Raw genomic sequence first — 24,528 nt, forward strand, 5'->3', positions numbered from 1 at the left:
TGTTCTATTTGTAGCCATGGCGGCCATCTTGGTTGGATGGCCAGGTCACGCCACACATTTTTTAAACTAGATACCCCAAAGATAATTGTGGCCAAGTTTGGATTAATTTAGCCCAGTAGTTTCAGAGGAGAAGATTTTTGTAAAAGATTCTTAAGATTTACGAACTAGAGGCTCTAAAGAGCCTGTGTCGCTCACCTTGGTCTATGCTAATATTAAACATTGTACACAAATGAATTCATGACAAAATTGTGTTTTGGTGATGGTGATGTTTTTGAAGATCTTACTTTAATAAACATTTTTGCTGCTTACAATTATCTCTATCTATAACAGTAGTTTCTGTGGAAAATGTTAGTAAAAATCTACAAATTTTGTGAAAATTGTTAAAAAATGACTATGAAGGGCAATGACTCCTCAGGGGGTCATTTGACTATTTTAGTCATTTTGACTTATTTTTAGTTCTTACTTTACTGTACATTATTGCTGCTTACAGTTTATCTCTATCTATAATAATATTCAAGATAATAACAAAAAAACAGCAAAATGTCCTCAAAATTACCAATTTAGGGGCAGCAACCTAACAACCTATGATCCAATTCATCTGAAAATTCTAGGGCAGATAGATCTTGACCTGATCAACAATTTTACTTCTGTCAGATTTGCTCTTAATGCTTTGTTTTTGGGGTTATAAGCCAAAAACTGCATTTTCCCCATGTTCTATTTTTAGCCATGGCCGCCAATTTGGTTGGTTGGCCGAGTTACCGGACACAATTTTTATACAAGATACCCCAAAGATGATTGTGGCCAAGTTTCAATTAATTTGGCCCAGTAGTTTCAGAGGAGAAGATTTTTCTAAAAGATAACTAAGATTTACAAAAAATGGTTAAAAATTGACTATAAAGGGCAATAACTCCTACAGTGGTCAACTGACCATTTTGGTCATGTTGACTTATTTGTAGATCTTACTTTGCTGAACATTATTGCTGTTTACAGTTTTTCTCTATCTATAATAATATTCAAGATAATAACCAAAAACAGCAAAATTTCCTTAAAATTACCGATTCAGGGGCAGCAACCTAACAACGGAATGTCAGATTCATCTGAAAATTTTAGAGCAGATAGATCTTAACCTGATAAACAATTTCACCCTTGTCAGATTTGCTCTAAATGCTTTGGTTTTTGAGTTATAAGCCAAAAACTGCATTTTACCCCTATGTTCTATTTTTAGCCATGGCAGCCATCTTGGTTGGTTGGCAGGGTCACCGGACACAATTTTCAAACTAAATACCTCAATGATGATTGTGGCCAAGTTTGGTTAAATTTGGCCCAGTAGTTTCAGAGGAGAAGATTTTTGTAAAAGTTAACGCCGGACGCAGGACGACGACGACGACGGACGACGACAGACGACGACGGACGACGACAGACGACGGACGCCAAGTGATGAGAAAAGCTCACTTGGCCCTTCGGGCCAGGTGAGCTAAAAATGGATAAAACTTGACTATTAAGGGCAATAACTTCTAGAGGGGTCAACTGACCATTTTGGTAATGTTGACTTATTTGTAAATTTTACTTTGCTGAACATTATTGCTGTTTACAGTTTATCTCTATCTATAATAATATTCAAGATAATAACCAAAAACAGCAAAATTTCCTTAAAATTACCAATTCAGGGGTAGCAACCCAACAACTGGTTGTCGGATTTACCTGAAAATTTCAGGGAAGATAGATCTTGACCTGCTCAACAATATTACCCTGTCAGATTTGCTCTAAATGCTTTGGTTTTTGAGTTATTAGCCAAAAACTGCATTTTACCCCTATGTTCTATTTTTAGCCATGGCGGCCATCTTGGTTGGTTTTCTGGGTCACGCCACACATTTTTTAAACTAGATACCCAATTGATGATTGTGGCCAAGTTTGGTTTAATTTAGTCCAGTAGTTTCAGCGAAGAAGATTTTTGTAAAAGTTAACGAAGACGGACAAGGATGACGACGGACGCCAAGTGATGAGAAATGTAACAGTTATTCCTTATAATTCAATTCTAAATTCCATTTTAGCTGGAGGAAATTATGAATAAAACATTTTCCTCACTCAACTGGTTAAAATATTTTATCAAAGGGTCCATACTTCAAAGCTGGCAGGATATTCTAAGTTTAAGGTCCAAATCACAAAATAGAACACACTGAATTATTTTTTGATAAGATTTAAATAAAGGATACAGACAAAAGAAGTAGTTATTATGGCACAGATAGTTCCTACTGGAATAGAACGGGAGGCATCAGCTAAGTCACCTGACCTGTTGGATCCAGCCATTATACCTGTAACAATAAAAATGTCATGTTTAGAAATAAGAAATTGTTTTTTGTAATATGTACCTTTTTACTTAAGTAACAGTAATGAATTAAAAGTAAGTTTGGTTTAATTTTCATTATCATCCATGATTATCACAAAGATGTGAAACCGGTTGGAGTAATAAAATGTAGATAATTAAAAGTCTTTGAAAGCTAAAACCAAGTATTTTAAGGCTAGCCTTGGTGCAGATATCTTGGCTAAATGAGTGAGTATATTTTGGAAATGCATGTCATTTGCTGAGACTCCTTAGAGCCTAATTACCCATAATACCTACCAGTAACAGATGGGAAATAAATGGCCATCAGCACCATAAAACTGGAAGTTATATCTGCCACAACTTCTCCATACAGACGATTACCGTGGGTCTCCTGACCAATCACTCGGTCTTTCATTGTATATCTACTGAACAAATTATCTACAAAACAATTCATCTGAGTATTATTAAAGTTTCAATTCTACAAAAACTGATTTTTTTCCAATCATAATTTTAGACTTCATATCATTGAAAGGTGTTATTTTTTTTCCCATCATTTTAAATCCACACTTCCTGTATGTGCCTCATGTTTTAAGCCAGGCACCTATAACTGAGTCAGGTCGTCATTGGTTCTTGTCGGTCATATTTATTTTTCATTAATTGTATTGTATAATTTAGGTTGCTAGTTTTCTCATTTGAATTGTTTCATGTTTCTTGTCTTGGTCTTTTATAGCTGACAGTATGGTATAGATTCTTCTCATTGTTGAAGGCTGTACAGTGACCTAAATAAATACTTTAATCTTCATCATTTGAACTTAGGTGGATAGTTGCCTCATTGGCTATCATACCGTCTCATTCTACAACAACAAGTAAACTGCGAGCTACTGCTCACTGATGATACCCCCGCCGCAAGTGGATAATATTAAATAGAGTAAAAATATGCAAGTGTTCGGTAAACAGGAAGTTGTCAAGTGATGAATCTGAAAACGCATCACACGGTATAGCTGACTTATATAAACCCTGAAACAAAATTTCAGAAATCCTTGTATTGTAGTTCCTGAGAAAAATGTGACGAAAATTTTCAACTTGGCTATCATGTGTAAAATCGTACAAGTGTTCGGTAAACAGGAAGTTGTCAAGTGATCAATCTGAAAACGCATCACATGGTATAGCTGACTTAGATAAACCCTGAAACAAAATTACAGAAACCCTTGTATTGTAGTTGCTGAGAAAAATGTGACGAAAATTTTCAACTTGGCTATCATGTGTAAAATCATACAAGTGTTCAGTAAACAGGAAGTTGTCAAGTGATCAATCTGAAAACGCATCACACGGTATAGCTGACTTAGATAAACCCTGAAACCAAATTTCAGAAATCCTTGTATTGTAGTTCCTGAGAAAAATGTGACGAAAATTTTCAACTTGGCTATCATGTGTAAAATCATACAAGTTTTCGGTAAACAGGAAGTTGTCAAGTGATCAATCTGAAAACGCATCACGCGGTATAGCTGACTTAGATAAACCCTGAAACCAAATTTCAGAAATCCTTGTATTGTAGTTCCTGAGAAAAATGTGACGAAAGTTTCATGGGATTGACTGACTGACGGATGGACGGACGGACAGACAGACAGAGGTAAAACAGTATACCCCCCTTTTTTAAAGCGGAAAGTGGGGGTATAATTATTTGTTGATTCACTGAGATGAGACACTGTGTAAATTCAGAAATTATAGCAATGATTTTATCATTCCAAAAAAAATTGTTATAATCCCAATAATTCAAATTTGCATTTTGAAATATTTTATAGGAGTAAAATAGGGTTTTTCTCAATATCGCAAAAATTGTAATCGCATTTCAGTCTAAAATGACACAATTGCAATAATAAATGCAAGCAATAATTTCTCAATTCATAGCAGTAAAACTTTTCTGTAAGGCCATAGTTGTTATATTTTTAGTTTTAAGAATTTGTTTGACAAAACCAATGGGTAGGAGGAAGAAAAAAAACAACAAAAAAAACAACTGCTGCTGCTGATTTTTTTTTTAATACCAACCGTCAATATCAAAATATTTTTTTTTTATTTCACCAGGAGATTTTCTACTAGTGTAACAACTATTTGTTTTTTCTTGACAAGGTTTGAATTGAAAATCAATGTGCAACAACTTACTAAATCACCAAGAGCATAAATTTAGATTCTTTCATGCAGTTATGAACTAAAATTTAATTTTTTTTGCATGAAAAACACTGGGTCGGAGGAGAAAAAATAAATAAAAATCAACATTTTTAATTTTTTTTTTTTCCTATTTGGCAAAAATTAGGGTAGGAGGGTTCGTAAAACTAAAAATAAAAAAACTACGGCCTAAGATTTGCATTTGATCTTTTAACCAACAACAAGCAATACAAGCAAACAATAATCAAACGTACCTTTAATAACCCACTAGCTATGCCCGGTTTGAGAGACAATAATCAAATGTACCTTTAATAACCCACTAGCTATGCCCGGCATAAGAGACAATAATCAAACGTACCACTAATGACCCCACTAGCTATGACCAGTATAAGAGACAATAATCAAACGTACATTTAATAACCCCACTAACTACGCCCGGTATAAGAGACAACAATAAAACGTACCTTTGATAACCCCACTAGCTATGCCAGGTATACCAGCCATCACTTTTGTTTCATGCTCATTGAAGTAATCATCACAAATTGTCACATTTCCTTGTAAATTACAATATTTGGCATATATTCTACTATCATTGTTCTTATTACAGTACATAGAATCATTTATATATGACACTGACGATGTTAAAAGTCTATCTCCTAGAAAACATATGCTGAAAAGAAATCAGAGTAAAACCATTAACATAAAACGGAGAACATGTTAAGTCTTTTTCTTAGAAAATTAATTTTCAAATAAGAACAATTTTCAAAAATGAATCATTTCATTTAAAACATAATAATATGAATTTTACACCCTGAAAAACATCCAAAACTCTAGTAAAATTTTGATGCTAAAAAAAATTGGCCTCAACATAAAATTTTAAATGGTTCAAATTTTTGTGTATTTGTAAATACTAACTGTACAGCTGTTTCCCAACTTCACTTTAGTTTTTTTTGTAAAATTTGATGTAGAATATTTTATTGTATTTTTGGCTTTAAAAACTTTAAGTTTTCAAGCACAACTGATAAAAGTGATTCCAACAACATATGTTGTGCGATTGAAAAGGATATCATATATTTTTTCACACAAGTTATCCCCCTTGTTTAGAAGAAGTTGAATGGTTTTAACTCCCTTTATTTCAAGTATTTTTAAAGTTATCTCCCTTGTATAAAACTTGTTAAATACTTACTTCACACCACTGTCTGCATTTGATACAAAAAATCCAATATAAATACAGAATATAGATAATATCACACAGGCTAGAGACAAGGAAGCAAATTTACTGACAAATTTGACACCAATAAATACGATGACACTTAGCAACAATAATATCATTGTCCCGTACACTCTGTAGTTACTTAAAGCATTGGCTTCTATAGTCATATCACCAAATAAGGATATCTGTGGTGCCATGTATTTCTGAAAGTAAAAAAAAATTTAATGTTAGTAAGATCTGCATATTTAGGAGCATTTTGCTAGTATAAAAGTGACGGAAAGATTTAACCCTGTGTGAACAGAACTTGCAAGACCCACATGGGTTGTCATGGTTATTAAAAACAACCTCGTCAACACACTGTATCAGAACAGACTGTTGTGAGTATTACCATCACAACAACACCCAAACATCAAGTATTAAACTTCTTTTACTGTATTTAACAAAGATTTTCCCATTTCCTTATATTTCTGTCGTTCATGAAACCCCCTTTTACTAATGATGTGGGCCAAGTCATTCTATTCAGACAGAAGTTTCTGAAAAAATTCTAATGAAAGTATTTATATTTATTTAATGGCTCATCAAAAAAAATAAGAATCTAGATGAAATCACCTTCATTAATTCTTTTAACATACAATGAAATATAACTGAGTTTATGATGACCTATAATTGTTAATGTTTGTGTCATTTTGGTCTTTTGTGGATAGTTGTCTCATTGGCAATCATACCACATCTTCTTTTTGATATAACTTGTTTAATGTATTCCACCATCACCATTATTATCAATGATAAACATTAGTTTCCTTTCTGTCTACAATATTTTATTTTTGTCTGAACCCTGTAAATCTCAATGGTGCACTCAAAGTCAGTGTTGAACCATTGTGTCATGAAATTTACCGACACCAAGTTAACATGCAACAGGGATATGGTGATTACAAGAAATTACATAATGTTTAGTCTTTCCTAACTTGCAAAAGTTCCATAAATTTGCCAATAGTTGATTTCATCAGAGACAAAATTTTCCATGTTTTATCAAACGCTTTCTTGAAATACCCCTCATTAACCATGAAGAGGCAGTATTCTAGAGTTCAAACATGGATGATTTGATATATAGGTAACACTGTCATCGTTTCTAGAGGGAAACCAAGCTAAGTGATTAACAAATTCTAGTATTCCTGATTTCCTTGAAACAATTTTTCTGACTGCCTGGTGAAACTATGCAAGCAGATTTGAGTCTAAATGAGTCTTGTGACAACTAAGTTTTTGGCTTGTGAAATTATTAACTAGAACAAGATTAAATGCACATAGAACAACATGGATCACACTATCAAATTTTCATGCTCAGTAAAACGGATTTAATTTTGCTAAAAAAATCTTATTTGGCATATATCTTTTTAAGTTTATATTGTATATAAGGAATATGTGAACTACTCGAAAACAAAACTTTTAACAAAAATGTTTAACCTATTGCATGTTCATGTTAAGTGTACTATGAAATCCGGGTCAAAAGCCTAATTGCATACGGTACATATGGAAGTTAAAAAAATATTTAATTTTATCTAAAAAAATAATTTCTTGATCTAAAGATTTCGATGTAAATTTGCTGACTATAGTTCTACCTTAGAAACTTAAATAACATGGTTAACCAAAATTTAGTGCAGAAAAAACGAAATCAAATTACTGCATTATTGTCAATTGAAGTTCAATTTAATTTTAATTACAAAGGATACTGGATTTTAATGATTCTTGATTTTTTTTATGAGATTCTATTTCAATTTGATGAGGTAATTCCAAGACTAGAAAACTGAGACAACTAGATTAACGAATGTTGACCAAGTTTTATAGTATATATAATCATGACATGTCACAAGTTTGATTGCAGAAGATATTAAAACAGAACTAAATACTGTTCATTTTTGTGGATTCATTATTATTCTTGAATACCACTTTATGGGTTTTTGTGGGTAGATGTAAAACACAAAAGAGAATCTTTGACAAATTTTTTAAGAGGTTGTATGGAGTCTTTGGTAAAACCACGAAATACATATCCACAAAAAGCAAGTTTTCGGCAATCATCGAATATTGTTTTGTACCCAAGTATACATTGAATCCACAGTAATTAAACTATATCAACTAAATGCTCTTAGTACCAAATAGATCTTCAACCCCTTTTATAAAGACCATGATAGACGAGGAATCAATACTACGCAGAACGACTTACAGCTTTTAATTATGTAATGACTGACCCGTCCATATAAACATGTCAAATATTGTCACTGTATACTGATGTATATGTACAATTACTATTGTTGTTTGTGTCCAGGGGAAAATTTACCGATGTTTTTCCATCAACTCCTATGAAGATTGAGATATCGGTGATTTTAAGTGACATACCATCTAAACAAAATACAACTCTCAACAGCAGACGACATAAGGGCTTCATCACTAACTCATTTGTATAAAGACATAAAAGAACGGTCAAGGATCTTTTGGGACTTTATTTTTCTTCAATAATGTATAATTCTTCTATTTTCTTTTATTCAACATAAATCAAAGGACTACAGGGGCATATTGATTTCACATACACTTCAGAGATTTCAATAAGTACTATATATTCACAAATATTTGCTGGAATTTACTACCAGGTATTCTAATTACTGAACATTGGACATACATTAGAGGCTAAACTTTGTGATCTTAAAAATGCTGTAAATATTCATATTACTAGGATTTAAAAGATAAATCTTAATTTTTCAAGCCTTTACTGTCACTATTTTTTGCAATATAAACGACAATGTGTCCCCAGTACACAGATGCCCCACTCGCACTATCATTTCTATGTTCAGTGGACCGTGAAATTGGGGTCAAAACTCTTATTTGGCATTCACATTAGAAAGATCATATCATAAGGAACATGTGTACTAAGTTTCAAGTTGATTGGACTTCATCTTCATCAAAAACTACCTTGACCAAAAACTTTAACCTGAAGCGGAACGAACGACGAACATAGACAGATGGACAAACGGACGTACAGACCAGAAAACATAATGCCCCTCTACTATAGTAGTAGGGGCATAAAAATATCTTAATTTATCGAATAATATTTTGTATGGAAATGGTCTTGTCTCTTCTGATAAATCATGTCACTTATCATGTCCATATGATAGATAACCTTCACATGATAAATTATTGTAAATGTACTCTATTTTGAATGACATTTTATAAGATGGTCAATATTGATTTTTTTTCTTCTTATAATGGAATGTAATAACATAGCTAATAGCTACCTAACAGACATCAATATCAACTGTAAGTAGTAATAAATACTTTTTTTCGAAAAGGATTAAAAGAAGTTGCAAGTTATATAACAGTATGAGCCAGTAAATACCAGACAAGGGAAAACAAAAATTCCCACCTTGGTCAGAACAGGGGTATAATAAAATAGACTGCTTGATTTCAAATCAGATTTGTTATTTGTTTATTTAATTCCACTTCCAATGGTACAAAAACTAAGCAATCTAGGAAGTTGGGTTTGTAAACTGAGGAAACAAGAATGCTTAGTAAAAATCAAATCCATTCAATGATTTATAGAACTAGTGATCAAGTGTGCCTTATTGATGTTGAAATGACTATATCATGGCAATATTTCTTACCCAAGTGGTAAAAGTCATTTGGTCAGACTATATGTGACCAACTATCTTGACCTCTCATTATTTAACCAAGAAAGCACCTAAGCTTATAGGTTTTTAATCAATATAAGGTTTACCGTTTTATAAACAAAAGAAGATGTGGTATCATTGCATGCCTACTAAAACAACTATCCACCAAAGACTAAAGGACTAGAATGTTACCAACTATCAGTTATTATACTGTCTTCAAAAATAAGTATTTGTCATTCGGTAAGTGAACTATACCATATTCTATATATATATATTAAAGCTCAAAAGATGAAAAAGTGAGGAAAATTTAAATGAAAAATATTACACGATTCCAGCAACTATATACTGTGGATTCATTTATTTTCGTGGGTACCAATTTTCGTGGATTCAAGAAAACTTACATGTTCGTGGATATTTAATTTCGTGGTTTTGCTGGTCTACATACAAGCCTGTAGAAAAATTTTAATTTGCTGAACATTTGATTTTGTGGTTTACCTGTACCCATGAAATCCACGAAAAATTGGTATCCATCAAATAATAGTGAATCCACAGTAACATTTAAATATTATGACCGACGGCAACCAACCCTTTAATTAACCATAACCAGGACTTCACAAAATATATACTTATATTTTAAGTGTATTCATGTTCTTGTTTTTGAGGCAACAATGATCATTCACTTACCAACAAAATTTCTACAGAACCAATGATGTACATAGATGATGCCACAGTGGTCCCTAGATAAAACAGTATCCCCACAGCTCCACCAAACTCTGGACCCAGAGCTCTGGATATCATGAAATACGACCCTCCAGCTGGTACTACACCATTTGTAGCTATGGCACTCATAGATATAGCTGTTAACATGGTCTAAAATAAAATAAAAATTCAAGCTATTATATCGATCAACTGTAAACAGGAAGATGATAAACAAGAAATGTTAATAAGCTTGCATGAATCTGATACAACATTCAGAGGCGTTATATTTTTTATTTTCTAAAAAATAAATGTAAAGAAAATAGTCACGTTTTACATTGTCATTTCAGGGCCTTTTATAGCTGAATATGCAGGATGGGCTTTGCTCATTGTTGAAGGCTGTACGGTGACCTACAGTTGTTAATTTCTATGTCATTTTAGTCTCATGTGGAGAGTTGTCTCATTGGCAATACCACATCTTCTTTTTTATATTTTGTATATGAATATAAAAAAATTTGGTAAGCATGAAGTTGATAAGTGATGAATTTGAAATTGCTTTACACAGATAAGCATACTCATTTGAAGCATAAAATTCAGGTTTTTTTTTACAGACTTAGTGCACTTTGTATTTTTCCACGTGGTGGACGTTAAGCAATCAACAATCAATATTTCCTGAAAATAAAATACAAAAGGAATAAAACAATTAGGCCAAATGAAATATAAAGGCCATATGATCAATCCTAAAACCTGAAACATTTAGGCCATATGATTAACCCTAAAACCTGAAACAATTAGGCCAAAAAGAACCATAAAATCTTAATCAATTAGACCAATTGAACAACTGTTAAAGAAGAATCATAAAGGCCAAATGAACAACCATAAAAATGAAATATATAGATAATAGTATGACCATTTTATGTGTTAACTTCAATCAAAAGTATTGACACAAGTGAAGTTTAATTTCACGACTTGACTTGTAATAACAGTTGACTGCATTGTATTTTAACTTTAATCAGTAATCTGTCAATCAATCCACATGTTTACTCTAATGAAATAATGTTTCATTGAACTGAGCCTAACAAGGTTTGTTCTAATTCTCCAGAGCACATCAGGGGGAAAATTAACCAAATTTTAAAACAGATATCATTCATCATACAAAGTATCCTATATAAGAGTGACTGCTTCCACATTGAATTTCTAAGCACTGGTATCCACAGTTCTTCAAATCCTATTTATAAGAGTGACCCGCTTTCCCATTGTTAACTACAGCTCCTCAATTTGACCTGTTTTAAGATTTTTGAAACACTTTTGTTGATAGACTAAGAGGAATAATGAATGCTTAGGCTTTTAATAGATGGGAAATCTTGACTGTAACTTGGCTATATTTGTTGAGAAGTTTTGTGACAAATCAAATATTCAGATCAGCCATTTTGTGAGATTTTCCAAAGCAGATTCTGCATTTTTAAAAGTTACATAAAAGTCTGTCCTATCTGAATTCTAAGTCCAGACTAACTTAAATGCTATAACTAAATAATTTAATTTTGGATGTAACGCTTCTTCTAATTGGCTGACAGTGTTTTGAATATCAGCTTATATACATAATTTTGTCATGTGACCGTGATGTCATCATTTTTTTCATTATTTACTACAACTTAAAATGCAATCTAAAATTAAATTACAAGTAATGACTGTAGTATTTTTTCTGTCTATATGAAATAACATAAAATGTGGTGCACACTTTAAAATAACCTGCTTTGCATGTAATTCAGTGTGCACCACATTTTTGATGTTTTTTCTTAATAGACTGAAAAAATATTCATGATATAACAGTCATTCCTTAATTGAACAATGGTGAATGTAACACAAGAAATACAATAATTAAGACTTCCAAAGCAACCCCTCCCCCAGATCATGACTACTTACTGTTAAACAACAGATAACTACAATTCCTAGACTCTCAAACAGTCCAGCCATGCCAACAATCCATGTCATACGGATAAACAGCAGTACACCAAATATATTCTGTATGGTTGGTAAATAAACACCAAATAATGTTCCTAGTTTGGCCTGCAAAACATGAACATAGTGTTATTTTATAACTGTATTCTTTTTGTTGTTGTAAGTATTAAATTTTCAAACAGTTTTTCCAAAAAAACATTTAGTTGATTGCAAATCCTTTCAAGATAAATTGTAAACTGTATATGCTGAGACAATGGATGGAAAAATCCTTGTTCCTACTATTTCTATAAGGATATCATGGATATCATGTGATATTCATTCTTTTTTCTTATTCAAAGCTTTTATCCATATTAACATAAAAGCAAGCTTGTATCGTAGAAAGCTATATATCAAATAATCTTGGAATGTACATGTATGTTAAGGGTATATTCTAAAACACTAACACTTTTCAAAAAGAACTTCTCAATTATTTCTATGTGAAAATTTAATTATTTTATTCTTTATCAAATAATGAGCATTATACATTCCTAGCCTTAAACCCTACAAATGACAAAATTCATTCCATTACAATAACAAATAAATGATAATAGCTTAGTTTGGCAAAAGGGATTTCTTAAATGCTTAAGAATCATTAAGGTAGAAATAGCAACAGATTTAGGCATATGCACAATATTTTCACTAAGAAGCTTGAAACATATAAATATGTAAAATACTGAAATAGAATATTACAATTATTCCTTATTCTTCTACACATTAACATTTTGTTGCTTTTGGAGATTTTTTTGACAAATAAGGAACAAATTCTTGTTTGAATAAACACGGATGGATACCAATAAAACTTAAATATTACAAGAGAGTGAAAAAAAAATCATGAAATCATGAAATTCAGTTTTCCACCAATGATTGTAAAGAGTTATGTTTCATTAAGGTCTTCATTTCTTGAACATACTGGAAAATTTTGATCCATATTATCTTACTTATTTACAGATTATAAATAATAAAAAAAATATAAAAGAATTGTGTTAACAAAGCCATTCAGAGAACAAATTAATCTTTAGGTTCTGAGTAAAAAAGTTGCAGGACAGAGAGATCAAAGTAGCTGAGGAAGAAAAAAAAACAGTGATGTCTTCTCTTGTTGATATAGGCAACAAATTATACATCTTAGCCAACCAAATAAGCTTTACTTCTGATTTTACCTTCTTCAAACATGTAGACCTCCATCTATCGATCATGATCAACATGTAGACCTTCATCAATTAATCATGATCAACATGTAGACCTTCATCAATTAATCATGATCAACATGTAGACCTTCTTCAATTAATCATGATCAACATGTAAACCTTCATCTATTAATCATGATCAACATGTAGACCTTCATCTGTTGATCATGATCAACATGTAGACCTTCTTCTAATGGTCATGATCAACATGTAGACCTCCATCTAATGGTCATGATCAACATGTAGACCTTCTTCTAATGGTCATGATCAACATGTAGACCTTCATCAATTAATCATGATCAACATGAAGACCTTCATCTATTAATCATGATCAACATTTAGACCTTCTTCTAATGATCCTGATCAACATGTAAACCTTTTTCAATTGATCATGATCAACAGGTAAACCTTTTTCAATTAATCATGATCAACATGTAGACCTCCTTCTTATGATCACGATAAACAGGTAGACCGTCTTCAATTGATCATGATCAATAGGAAAACCTTCTTCAATTGATCATGATCAACAGGTAAACCTTCTTCTTCAATTGATAATGATCAACATGTAGACCTTCTTCAATTGATCACGATCAACAGGTAAACCTTCTTCAATTGATCATGATCAACAGGTAGACCTTCTAATTTCTTGGCTTACTGTCGAGGTAACAACAAATTTGGCTTTGTGTTAAGAAAAACTAATAAACATTTTTCAAACATTATGACCTTTAATAAATATGCACCTGCAATGGTAAACTTGTATAAGTGAGAAACTGAACCTTTGTTTGCATAATTAATGTGATATATATATGTTCAAACCAATCCATTAAGTTATTATCACACTAGTGGCTAAGCCTATATTGTTCACTTGAATTGTTAACCAATGTTGATAAAAAAAACAATGAACCCATTCAATCTCCAAAATTTGGCAACAAATAGCTTGGAACTTTACAGTATTTTTCAGATATTTTTAAAGAATTTCGAAATTGAGCAGTAATTAGGAAATTAATCACACCAATACATTTTTGAATGTTCTGAAAATATATTTGAAAAAACTAACCAATCACAATCATACTGCCCCTAGCTACTATAATTTTCATCCAAATAATCTGAAATGATCAGACGACAGACAATAAGTGATAGAAATAACTGACCCTGTGTGCCATGTGAGCTTAAAATGAACCTGATAACAAAATTATATATGGTGCCCTGTACTAAAATATCCTGGCATCCTGGCTCAGCATCATCTTTGCTTCAGTCAGAATGGAGCAGTGAGCCAGGATACCAGGCTAGTACTGAAACTCACACTTTGATAACAAGTGAAATTAGTTTCACTCAATATGTCAGGAAAACTCATAGTAAAGATATATAACTTTGTTAAAATAACAAATAACAATAATTAACTCATTTCTATCAAAATTGTTAGTAGAATGCATAACTCAATTAATTAGTAGCTTACTTTTGACAGCTTAAAACTGAAATGAAATATCCTAGTTACATTTATCTCATCAACTATTATCAAGCATGATGTACATTCATTATTCATGTTAATAAAAGAGTTATGTCCCTTATTGGCATCTTTATCACAGAGGTTATGAAGGAGTTACTTCACTTATTGACACCTTAAAGCACACAGGTTAAGAAAGAGTTATTTCCCTTAATGGCATCTTATATCACACAGGTTATGAAAGAGTTATTTCCCTTATTGACATCTTTTATCACAAAGGTTATGAAAGAGTTATTTCCCTTATTGACATCTTTTATCACACAGGTTATGAAAGAGTTATTTCCCTTAATGGCATCTTATATCACACAGGTTATGAAAGAGTTATTTCCCTTATTGACATCTTGTCATATCACACAGGTTATGAAAGAGTTATTTCCCTTAATGGCATCTTATATCACACAGGTTATGAAAGAGTTATTTCCCTTAATGGCATCTTTTATCACACAGGTTATTGAAGAGTTCTTTCCCTTTTTGACATCTTGTCATATCACACAGGTTATGAAAGAGTTATTTCCCTTAATGGCATCTTATATCACACAGGTTATGAAAGAGTTATTTCCCTTAATGGCATCTTATATCACACAGGTTATGAAAGAGTTATTTACCTTATTGACATCTTTTATCACACAGGTTATGAAAGAGTTATTTCCCTTAATGGCATCTTATATCACACAGGTTATGAAAGAGTTATTTACCTTAATGGCATCTTATATCAAACAGGTTATGAAAGAGTTATTTCCCTTAGTGACATCTTATATCACACAGGTTATGAAAGAGTTATTTACCTTATTGACATCTTTTATCACACAGGTTATGAAAGAGTTATTTCCCTTAATGGCATCTTATATCACACAGGTTATGAAAGAGTTATTTCCCTTATTGACATCTTGTCATATCACACAGGTTATGAAAGAGTTATTTCCCTTATTGACATCTTGTCATATCACACAAGTTATGAAGGAGTAATTTCCCTTAATGGCATCTTGTCATATCACACAGGTTATTAAAGAGTTATTTCCCTTAATGGCATCTTATATCACACAGGTTATTAAAGAGTTATTTCCCTTATTGGCATCTTATATCACACAGGTTATTAAAGAGTTATTTCCCTGATTGACATCTTTTATCACACAGGTTATAAAGAATTGTTTCCCTTATTGACATATTGCTAAATCTAACAGGTAATAAAAGAGTTATTTCCCGTATTGGCATCTTTTCATATCACACATGTTTATGTCATGAAAGAATTGTTTTCCTTATTGACGTTTTGTCAAATCATACAGGTACTGAAAGAGTTCTTTCCCTTATTGGAATCTCATAGCACTCAGGTTTATGATATTTATGGAAGATTGACATCTTGTCAAATCACACAGGTACTGAAAGAGTTCTTTCCCTTATTGGAATCTTTTATCACACAGATTAAGCAAGTGTCAAACTGGTTTTATCAATAGCATTTTTTTATCATTCTTAGGTAATACATTTTAAAATTTATTGACACTTTTAATATCTATTCTTAGAGAACGGTGAAGTAACATAATACATGAACAAGGTATTTTGTGAATAATCAATATATACCAAATTGAATATAAAATGCTTTGTATGCCCTTTACAGATTTTTTAAAAACTTTTGATATATATTGACAAATGCTAAGAAATAAACATTTGATGTCCCTATCAAGCAAATATTATATAATCTATTAAATCAGCAACTATCCTTACTAAGCAAATATTATATAATCTATTAACTAGGGCAATAATCATTGGAAAAGCTTTTAACATATTCATATACAAAATCTATTATTATACCAAGAAGCAGTTACCAACACTTCCTATTGGCAAGAGGCAATAAAATTAAAAATACAAAAATAAAATGCAAAACAGCTGATAGACACATAATCAATTAATATGACTACTACTTATTGTGTTTGAAAGTCATATAGTGCGATTTATTAAAACTAATTTACACAAATTATTTAGGGTCAGGGGTTTTTCATATTGTAATGATGTACAAGATTAAATATATATTTTCTGTCTGAGTGAAGAAAAAAACCTATATGTCTTACTGAAATACACATTCCCACATACACTAAGTTGAAATTTACCATTTATACATTTAAGGAAAGAATTGTCATTTAAATAAGAAGAATAAATGTTAAGAGAATTAAAACACATTTGTAAAATGCGCCACATGACAATATTTTATAGACACCAATCTATTGTTGAAGATTGTGGGTTGCCCTCTACATGTATTTTAGTTTATATTTGTTGTTGCCGTCCCATTGATGTATTACGTACATCTCCTTTTATTCATAACATGACGTGAAATTTTAAAAGGTAAATATCAACTTAGTGTATTGAATCTATTCAATGCAAAGTAAGCTAAACAACCTCAATTCTTCTGCAAAAGTAATTTGATGCTAGGATAGCTTAACAACATGCGTTGGGAATGCCTCATCCAAGAAAAAAACAATAACAAAAGATAAAACAGGAATGCAAGATAGCCAGTGTCATATACCTTGCTTTTGTCCTGTAAAATGATGTAATATAATACACATGAATTGAAGTTATAACCTTGAATCAAGATGACTTTCAGTAAATGTTATTAAATGTGTAAAGGTTATCTAATGTACCTAAATCAAAGCGGTATTATCCTATTATACAATCTGCTATTGATTATATATATCATTATGTCCCTGAGCAATTATAACATTTTAACATTTAGAAAAGTCAAAAATAGTATTTGAAACCAAAATAAAAACTCCACATGAAATACTGAACTTATGAGGAATTAAATGACTGTAATGTGTAATGAAGGAGAAAGTAGGGTGAAGGCCACTTCTTTTTTGGCTCCTGAATTAATAAAGTGAAAGTGTTAACTCTATGCAATCAAATAAAATTCTTCATAGCCTTCCTAAGCAACTGAAGTTTTGCTTTGTTGTCCCTTGAGGACTAATGTTTTGTTTGTTAGACTTGATATATGTTGATACATTGTACCAGTTAAGCTCGTCTTGAAACGGTTTTGGCCTTGTTTGCATTTGAACAAAAATATCAAAACTGCAAAACAAAATTAATTTTGAGAAGGTTAAGGAAATTGACTCGTTTACAATTCAGGAACCAAACAATGACATTGCACATTCCTCAATCAAATAATTTTATGGTAATGATATAATTTAACCACTGTGTACTTTTTTTCTTCTCTTCATAAGTATAATTTGTTTTACTAAATTTTATGACCTTGAGTTTGTAGTTCAACCTACATCTTTTATAACACCTGTTTTTTTATTTCTCAAGTCGATTTGATTCATGACTTAATGAGATAACCAAACTATAACTGATGTAACCAAGTCTAATGATGGTAATTGAATACAGGGCATGTAAAAAACGGAGGTCATGATTCCAATTAGTAGAGAGATCATTGCCTATTCAAATTGATCAATTACTTCAAGGTGTCTAATAGAGCTTTTATCTTCTGTTGATTCATTTATTTTCGTAGGCACCAATTTTCGTGGATTAAGGAAAACTTACATGTTCTTGGATATTTAATCTCATGGTTTTGCCAAAGTTTAGAAAATTTGTATTAAGGTGGTACCCAACACTTTCACTAAAATTAATTTGGCTCATTTAATTTTCATAAAATTTTGACAAAGTATTTACTTTTAACCCTTTAACAACAATATAAAAATTTCAAAAATTTTGAACCAATCGTTTTATCAGAAAAATTACACTGGTTATATAGCAGTTTGACAAACACCAATTTTGATCATTGAGAAGCTTAATATTTCCTTTACAACACAATGTAATTAAAACGTTTAGCTGACTTTACAGAGTTATCTCCCTGTAGTGTTAGGTACCACCTTAAAGTGAACCTTTAATTTCTTAAAACACCTGTACCCATGTAATTCACTCAAATTGGTATCCAACAAATAAAAATGACTGCATAGTATTTGGATAGTTGAATAATTGACATTATACATGATACAACAACCATTTATCCTTTGCGTGTGAGACATTTTCTATTGTGATGTTAAAAATTTTACTGGAACCTTTGTAATGGGGCGCACTACGTTTGCGCGCATTTGGGGATTAAAATGTTTTACGTTTGGGCGCAGCTTTTGATTACATTTGCGAGCATTGATTTTACAGGTAAAAAACTCAGGTAAACTCAGGTAAAATATAAATAGAAATCAAATCAAATCACAATTTTTTTCAAAATAAATATGACTATCCATTATGAATTTTTGAAAAGGATCGTGCATATTGACTTTGAAATCGCAATGCAGACCACCACACACATCAAACTAAGAGGGCTTGACACAGCAGCAGTAGTGTGCAGAAGTAGAAAAGAGAAAATATATTATTTGATGGAGCAATTCAGAAAATACCAGGATGGGGAAATTAACAGTTCCTGTCGTTCCTAAAAGCAGTTGGCTTCAAGTTTTCGGCACGTACCGACATGTAAAGTCATGTATTGAGTACTGTTGCGGGTTAGATTAGCTATGATTTAACATTTTAACATTTGTATCTGTTTATATTTCTAGGATTTAGTGTTTGCGCAAAATAAAACGGACTTATACTTCTCGAAATCCTTCTTCCTCCTCGTTGTTGAGCAGGTGACTTAGACTAACGGAAGGTTTACTTATACTTGTAAATGTTTGAAAAAAATAATGAATTATTAATTATTACCTGCATTTTACCTGAGTTTACCTGTCAAAAAAAATGCGCGCAAATGTAATAAAAAGCTGCGCGCAAACGTAACGATTTTTGCAAGCAAATGTAATGCACCGTTGTAATGTCCAGGTACGGCAGATAAAAAGAGATCAGGTGTATACTGTGCACTAGAAATGATCAAATACAAACCCTTATATATAATATACAGAAACAAAAGACAACCACTGATTTAAGCTCTTTTTTAGGGCAGATTTACAATACTGCATACTTTCAGTAAAAGAGGCATTATAAGGGCTATACTTTAGGGAATGGTGGGGGGCTTACAACATGGCAGTGAATTCTATACCTGTTTGTCTTTATCACTGTATTCTTTTGTCATGTTTGGTTCAATCCCAGCTTGATAATTGGCGATCCTGTTAAGGATTTGTGAGATTTTACCTCTGGCCTGTAAATCATCCTGAAATCACAGTTGTAATTATAGTTTTATTTCAATTAGTTAAATTATAACCAATATATAGCTATACAGTGGTTTTTTTTTCTTATTTTTGAAGGAGGTACAGTTGTGTATTATTGCTTGCAGTGACTTCATTTGAACAATGGTGGATAGTTGTCTCATTTGCAGTCATACCATATCTCCTTATTTTTATATTGAAAGACATTTCAAATTGTTTATGAAATTTTGTATGAAATCATTAATTAGGCTTCATTTACAAATCAATTAATTGGGGGGAATGTGTCCTTGGGACACAGATGATGCCCCCCTTGCACATAAAGTTATAGAGGGACATTACTTAAGAACTGTAAAAGTGAGAATACCCAAATTTGTACTTGATTTGAGTTATGTGGTAATTAAAAGCATTGTTCATAATTTACATAAAATTTAGTTGAGGAAAACTTAAGTAAGAGATCAGAAATAAATATTTCAGCAATTTTCCCATTTGCCCCCAAAGGGGCATAACTCTTAAATGGTAAAAGTGACACTACCAAAATTCAAACTAGATCTGTGTTTTAAGATAATAAGCATTATGTATAAATTTTTTAACATTTAGTTGAGGCAAACTGAAGTTAAGAGAATTTAAATAAAGGCAACAGTAGTATACCGCTGTTCAAAACTCATAAATCCATGGACAAAAAACAAAATCGGGGTAACAAACTAAAACCGAGGGAAATTTCAGGATATACGTAAAGAAGGACAAGGGTAAAACTTAAAGCCCCCTCTGCTACGGCAGATTCATAAAATATACATGTAGCTTTAAAACTTCCGTGGATATTTAAAAGAAAGAAAGAAAAGGAAAAACCCCAGTTTCAACAATATTGTTTAAAAGTTGAATGTTTTTGGTTGCAAAAAACAATTATATCACAATGACATCTCTTTAAAAAACTAATTGATTTTCATCATATCTGATTGTTAATGAAGATAAAACTGTTGTTGACTCTGTCATCATTTTTCAAATTTCAGCACTTTGCAAAAACAATGAATCAAGGTACCAATGTGAAGTGAATAATAAAATTATGTAATTCTAATCAGCTATTACATCATTATTGCATGACATTTTGGATTGACTTCAAAATTTCTTCAAGTTTTTTTTTCACAGATAGATCAACTGAACTTAAGTTACATGTCTTTATTGAAAATGAAAGATGTAAAATGGCACGGCCATCATTATTTTCTCTCACTGATATTAACTGTGCACGTTCTAAACAGAAACTGTTAACAGTTCTAAAATTAGATTTTCTCCATTTCATAATATTATCATAGAGATTTTAAGCTAGACTGAAAGCCTTGCTTATTAAAGATTGTTCCCTGGAGCTTAACATGTGACAGTCATACCGTGTTAAAATGTCATCATATTGTGAAGTATTCATAGACTTGCTTCCATAGTGATAAACAAATTATAGAACAGTTTAACAGAATTCCTACTATTTACTTAATAACTTATTTTTTACATGGTGTCTTAATATAAAAATGTTGTCCCAAATATAGGTAATTTTGCTAGAATATTTGCTTACAGAACTCACAAAGGAGAATATTTGCTTACAGAACCCAAGAAGGAGAATATTTCCTTACAGAACCCAAGAAGGAGAATATTTGCTTACAGAACCCAAGAATGAGAATATTTGCTTACAGAACCCAAGAATGAGAATATTTGCTTACAGAACCCAAGAATGAGAATATTTGCTTACAGAACCCAAGAAGGAGAATATTTGCTTACAGAACCCAAGAATGAGAATATTTGCTTACAGAACCCAAGAAGGAGAATATTTGCTTACAGAACCCAAGAAGGAGAATATTTGCTTACAGAACCCAAGAAGGAGAATATTTGCTTACAGAACCCAAGAATGAGAATATTTGCTTACAGAACCCAAGAAGGAGAATATTTGCTTACAGAACCCAAGAAGATAATCTACATAAAATTGTTGACCAAGTTGATTATAAGCCAACCTTAGGCTATTGTACACTACCTGAAAACTTAATGAAAATGACCTCATGTTTGTTTTCAATGTTGCTTAATATATTGGTTTGAAATATTGTATATTTAGAAAAAATGCAAAGATTCTATTGTGACTTGATATAAAACTAGCATTTTAAAACTTTTTTAAACTTGAGAAGTATATAAATGCAGCTTTTTCCTACACTTTTTCCATCGTTTAACATTTGCTGGAAAAATGCATGCAAACATTTCTGAATTCACAGTTAAAGGAAATGGTGAAATTCTTATCTTTCTAAAATATATGAAGAAATCATTCTCATAAAATTGTTTGTCTCCAGTACACCACAAGAGTAATTAATGTACCTCATATAAAGCCATCTGATGTTCATATGGACTTTCCAGTTCATCATGACTTGCCAATGGTTCATTATCACGATTTCTGTTACCATCATCTCCTAAAAAATAAACAAAACTTATATAATAAAACTTGTCTTAAAGAAAGTCCTAATATGGGACATAACATTGTGTACTGATTAGACAGGTATGGACAAAGTCCTTATACAGGACATAACATTCGTTTACTGATTAGACAGGTATGGACAAAGTCCTATGGAACATAACATTTTGTTCTGATTATACCGGTATTCAGGAAGTCCTATGGAATATAACATTTTGTACTGATTAGACAGGTATGGACCATAACATTTTGTACTGATTAGACAGGTATGGAGGAAGTCCTATGGATCATAACATTTTGTACTGATTAGACAGGTATTGACAAAGTCCTATGGAACATAACATTTTGTACTGATAAGATGCAGGTATGGACAAAGTCCTATGGACCATAACATTTTGTACTGATAAGATGCAGGTATGGAGGAAGTCCTATGGATCATAACATTTTGTACTGATTAGACAGGTATGGAGGAAGTCCTATGGTTCATAACATTTTGTACTGATTAGACAGGTATGGACAAAGTCCTATGGACCATAACATTTTGTACTGATTAGACAGGTATGGACAAAGTCCTATGGACCATAACATTTTGTACTGATTAGACAGGTATTTAGAAAGTCCTATGGAACATAACATTTTGTACTGATTAGACAGGTACTGACAAAGTCCTATGGAACATTACATTTTGTACTGACTAGACAGGTATGGACAAAGTCCTACTAGACACAATATTTTGTACTGATTAGATAGGTATTCAGGGAGTCCTATGGAACATCAGTTTATAAATGTTCTATTTTGCAGGAATCAGTTTATATAAGTTTAACTACTATACATGTGCATTCTACATTACTTCCCCAACTCTGTCCTACAACAACTGACTATTCAAAACTCAAAAGGCATTATTCTAATATGGACCATGAAATTCAAGTTATACAAATAAACCACAAAAACAATCAAAATCAAGATCAAATGATATCACAGCAGTAAGTAAGTTAACAAACAAGGTTACTGACAATATAATTATGATTCTGTTACATCATGCCTGGTTTTCATCATGATATAATATTGTTTGACAAAACATGTAAATAAAAATGTTCGTTGTTTTTGCCGATTTCTTATCTGCACTCCAGTACCACTTGGGATAAATATTGGTGAAGTTTGCATCAATCCCAAACTTGATTAGTTTGTTGTTGTAATATTTTCTGAGAAGTTTTATCAATATTATCATCACACTTGATTCATCATTTCGGTTTCTGGTCTGACAATGTAAAAGTAAATGTAACGATTCTCTGATGTATCTTGTTAAGATTATAAAACATTTCGACACAACTTGGAAAATTAAGTTTACTAAAAGCATATATATCGATAGCACAATCTAATCATAGAAGTTTATGTACTTGTTTCAACTAACAGGATAGTTTTTAGGATTTATGACATGGAACTGAAGGAAACTGTCTTACACAGAGAACAATTGAAGAGATTGTTAAGCTAATTAAAGAGAATTGTATTGATCTCAAAGAGCCATTACTTGCAAACAGCTCCGTAAACTGCAAATAACCCTTAAAGAGGGCCATAAACTGTAACTAATCCGTAAACACACTCAAATTTACTGTACACAGCAACTTCTGTGTTGGCTTTCTCAAAATTAAACAGTAAAGACCAGTAATAATATGGTTTATCTAGCTCCAATGAAGACCCAATAGTGGCCTTTGGGTGTTATTTGCTCTTTAGTTGGGTTGTTGTCTCTTTGACTCATTCCCCATTTCCATTCTCAATTTTATTTTTATTTTTATGGGTCCCATGCATGTCAAACCAAAGAGCTATACTGCTTCTTCACTATAAGTACATGTATGTTGAATTGCTTGCAATCAAGGATAAGATTGGATTCAAGATTAATGTGACCTAGAACAACTAGATATTTCAAAACAACAGGAATGGCCCTGCTTGCCCAAAGAAAGTTTGGAGCCAATTTTTTAAAGTGGAAAACAGTCATTTTATGGCAAAAAAATCCTCAGAGCAGTATCTAATGTAAACCTGATCTGTAATTCATCATACAAGGCTCACATATAAACTTAAGAGCTCAACATGTGAAGGTGTTTTAAAAAAAAAAATCTGTTGAACTATTTTTTGAGGAATGATAAAGAAGAGTATATTATATGGCCCATCCTAAGTCAGCAGGGCCATTAAAAAAATAACAATACCAATTGGAAAATCCAAAATTAAAGGTCAAAGAC

At 31.8% G+C, this 24,528-nt stretch overlaps 1 protein-coding gene across 5 annotated transcripts in view; it reads right to left on the reverse strand.

The window, feature by feature from the left end:
* The window catches only part of LOC134721084 (solute carrier family 12 member 6-like), a 76,663-nt gene that overhangs the window by 25,858 nt on the left and 26,277 nt on the right, over positions 1–24,528 (reverse strand). For 4 of the 5 annotated variants that reach the window (XM_063583805.1, XM_063583804.1, XM_063583806.1 and 1 more), the window contains 9 exons: positions 22,201–22,292; positions 19,752–19,862; positions 17,253–17,264; positions 11,975–12,118; positions 10,040–10,225; positions 5,673–5,902; positions 4,951–5,156; positions 2,621–2,761; positions 2,214–2,312 (listed from right to left, as the gene is read on the reverse strand). In XM_063583805.1, coding sequence (XP_063439875.1) covers positions 2,214–2,312; positions 2,621–2,761; positions 4,951–5,156; positions 5,673–5,902; positions 10,040–10,225; positions 11,975–12,118; positions 17,253–17,264; positions 19,752–19,862; positions 22,201–22,292 — 1,221 coding nt within the window. The remainder of the gene's footprint in view (positions 1–2,213; positions 2,313–2,620; positions 2,762–4,950; positions 5,157–5,672; positions 5,903–10,039; positions 10,226–11,974; positions 12,119–17,252; positions 17,265–19,751; positions 19,863–22,200; positions 22,293–24,528) is intronic. The other variant, XM_063583803.1, reaches the window with a different exon arrangement.

Source organism: Mytilus trossulus, chromosome 6 (assembly GCF_036588685.1).
Source record: "Mytilus trossulus isolate FHL-02 chromosome 6, PNRI_Mtr1.1.1.hap1, whole genome shotgun sequence".
Lineage (NCBI taxonomy): Eukaryota > Metazoa > Mollusca > Bivalvia > Mytilida > Mytilidae > Mytilus > Mytilus trossulus.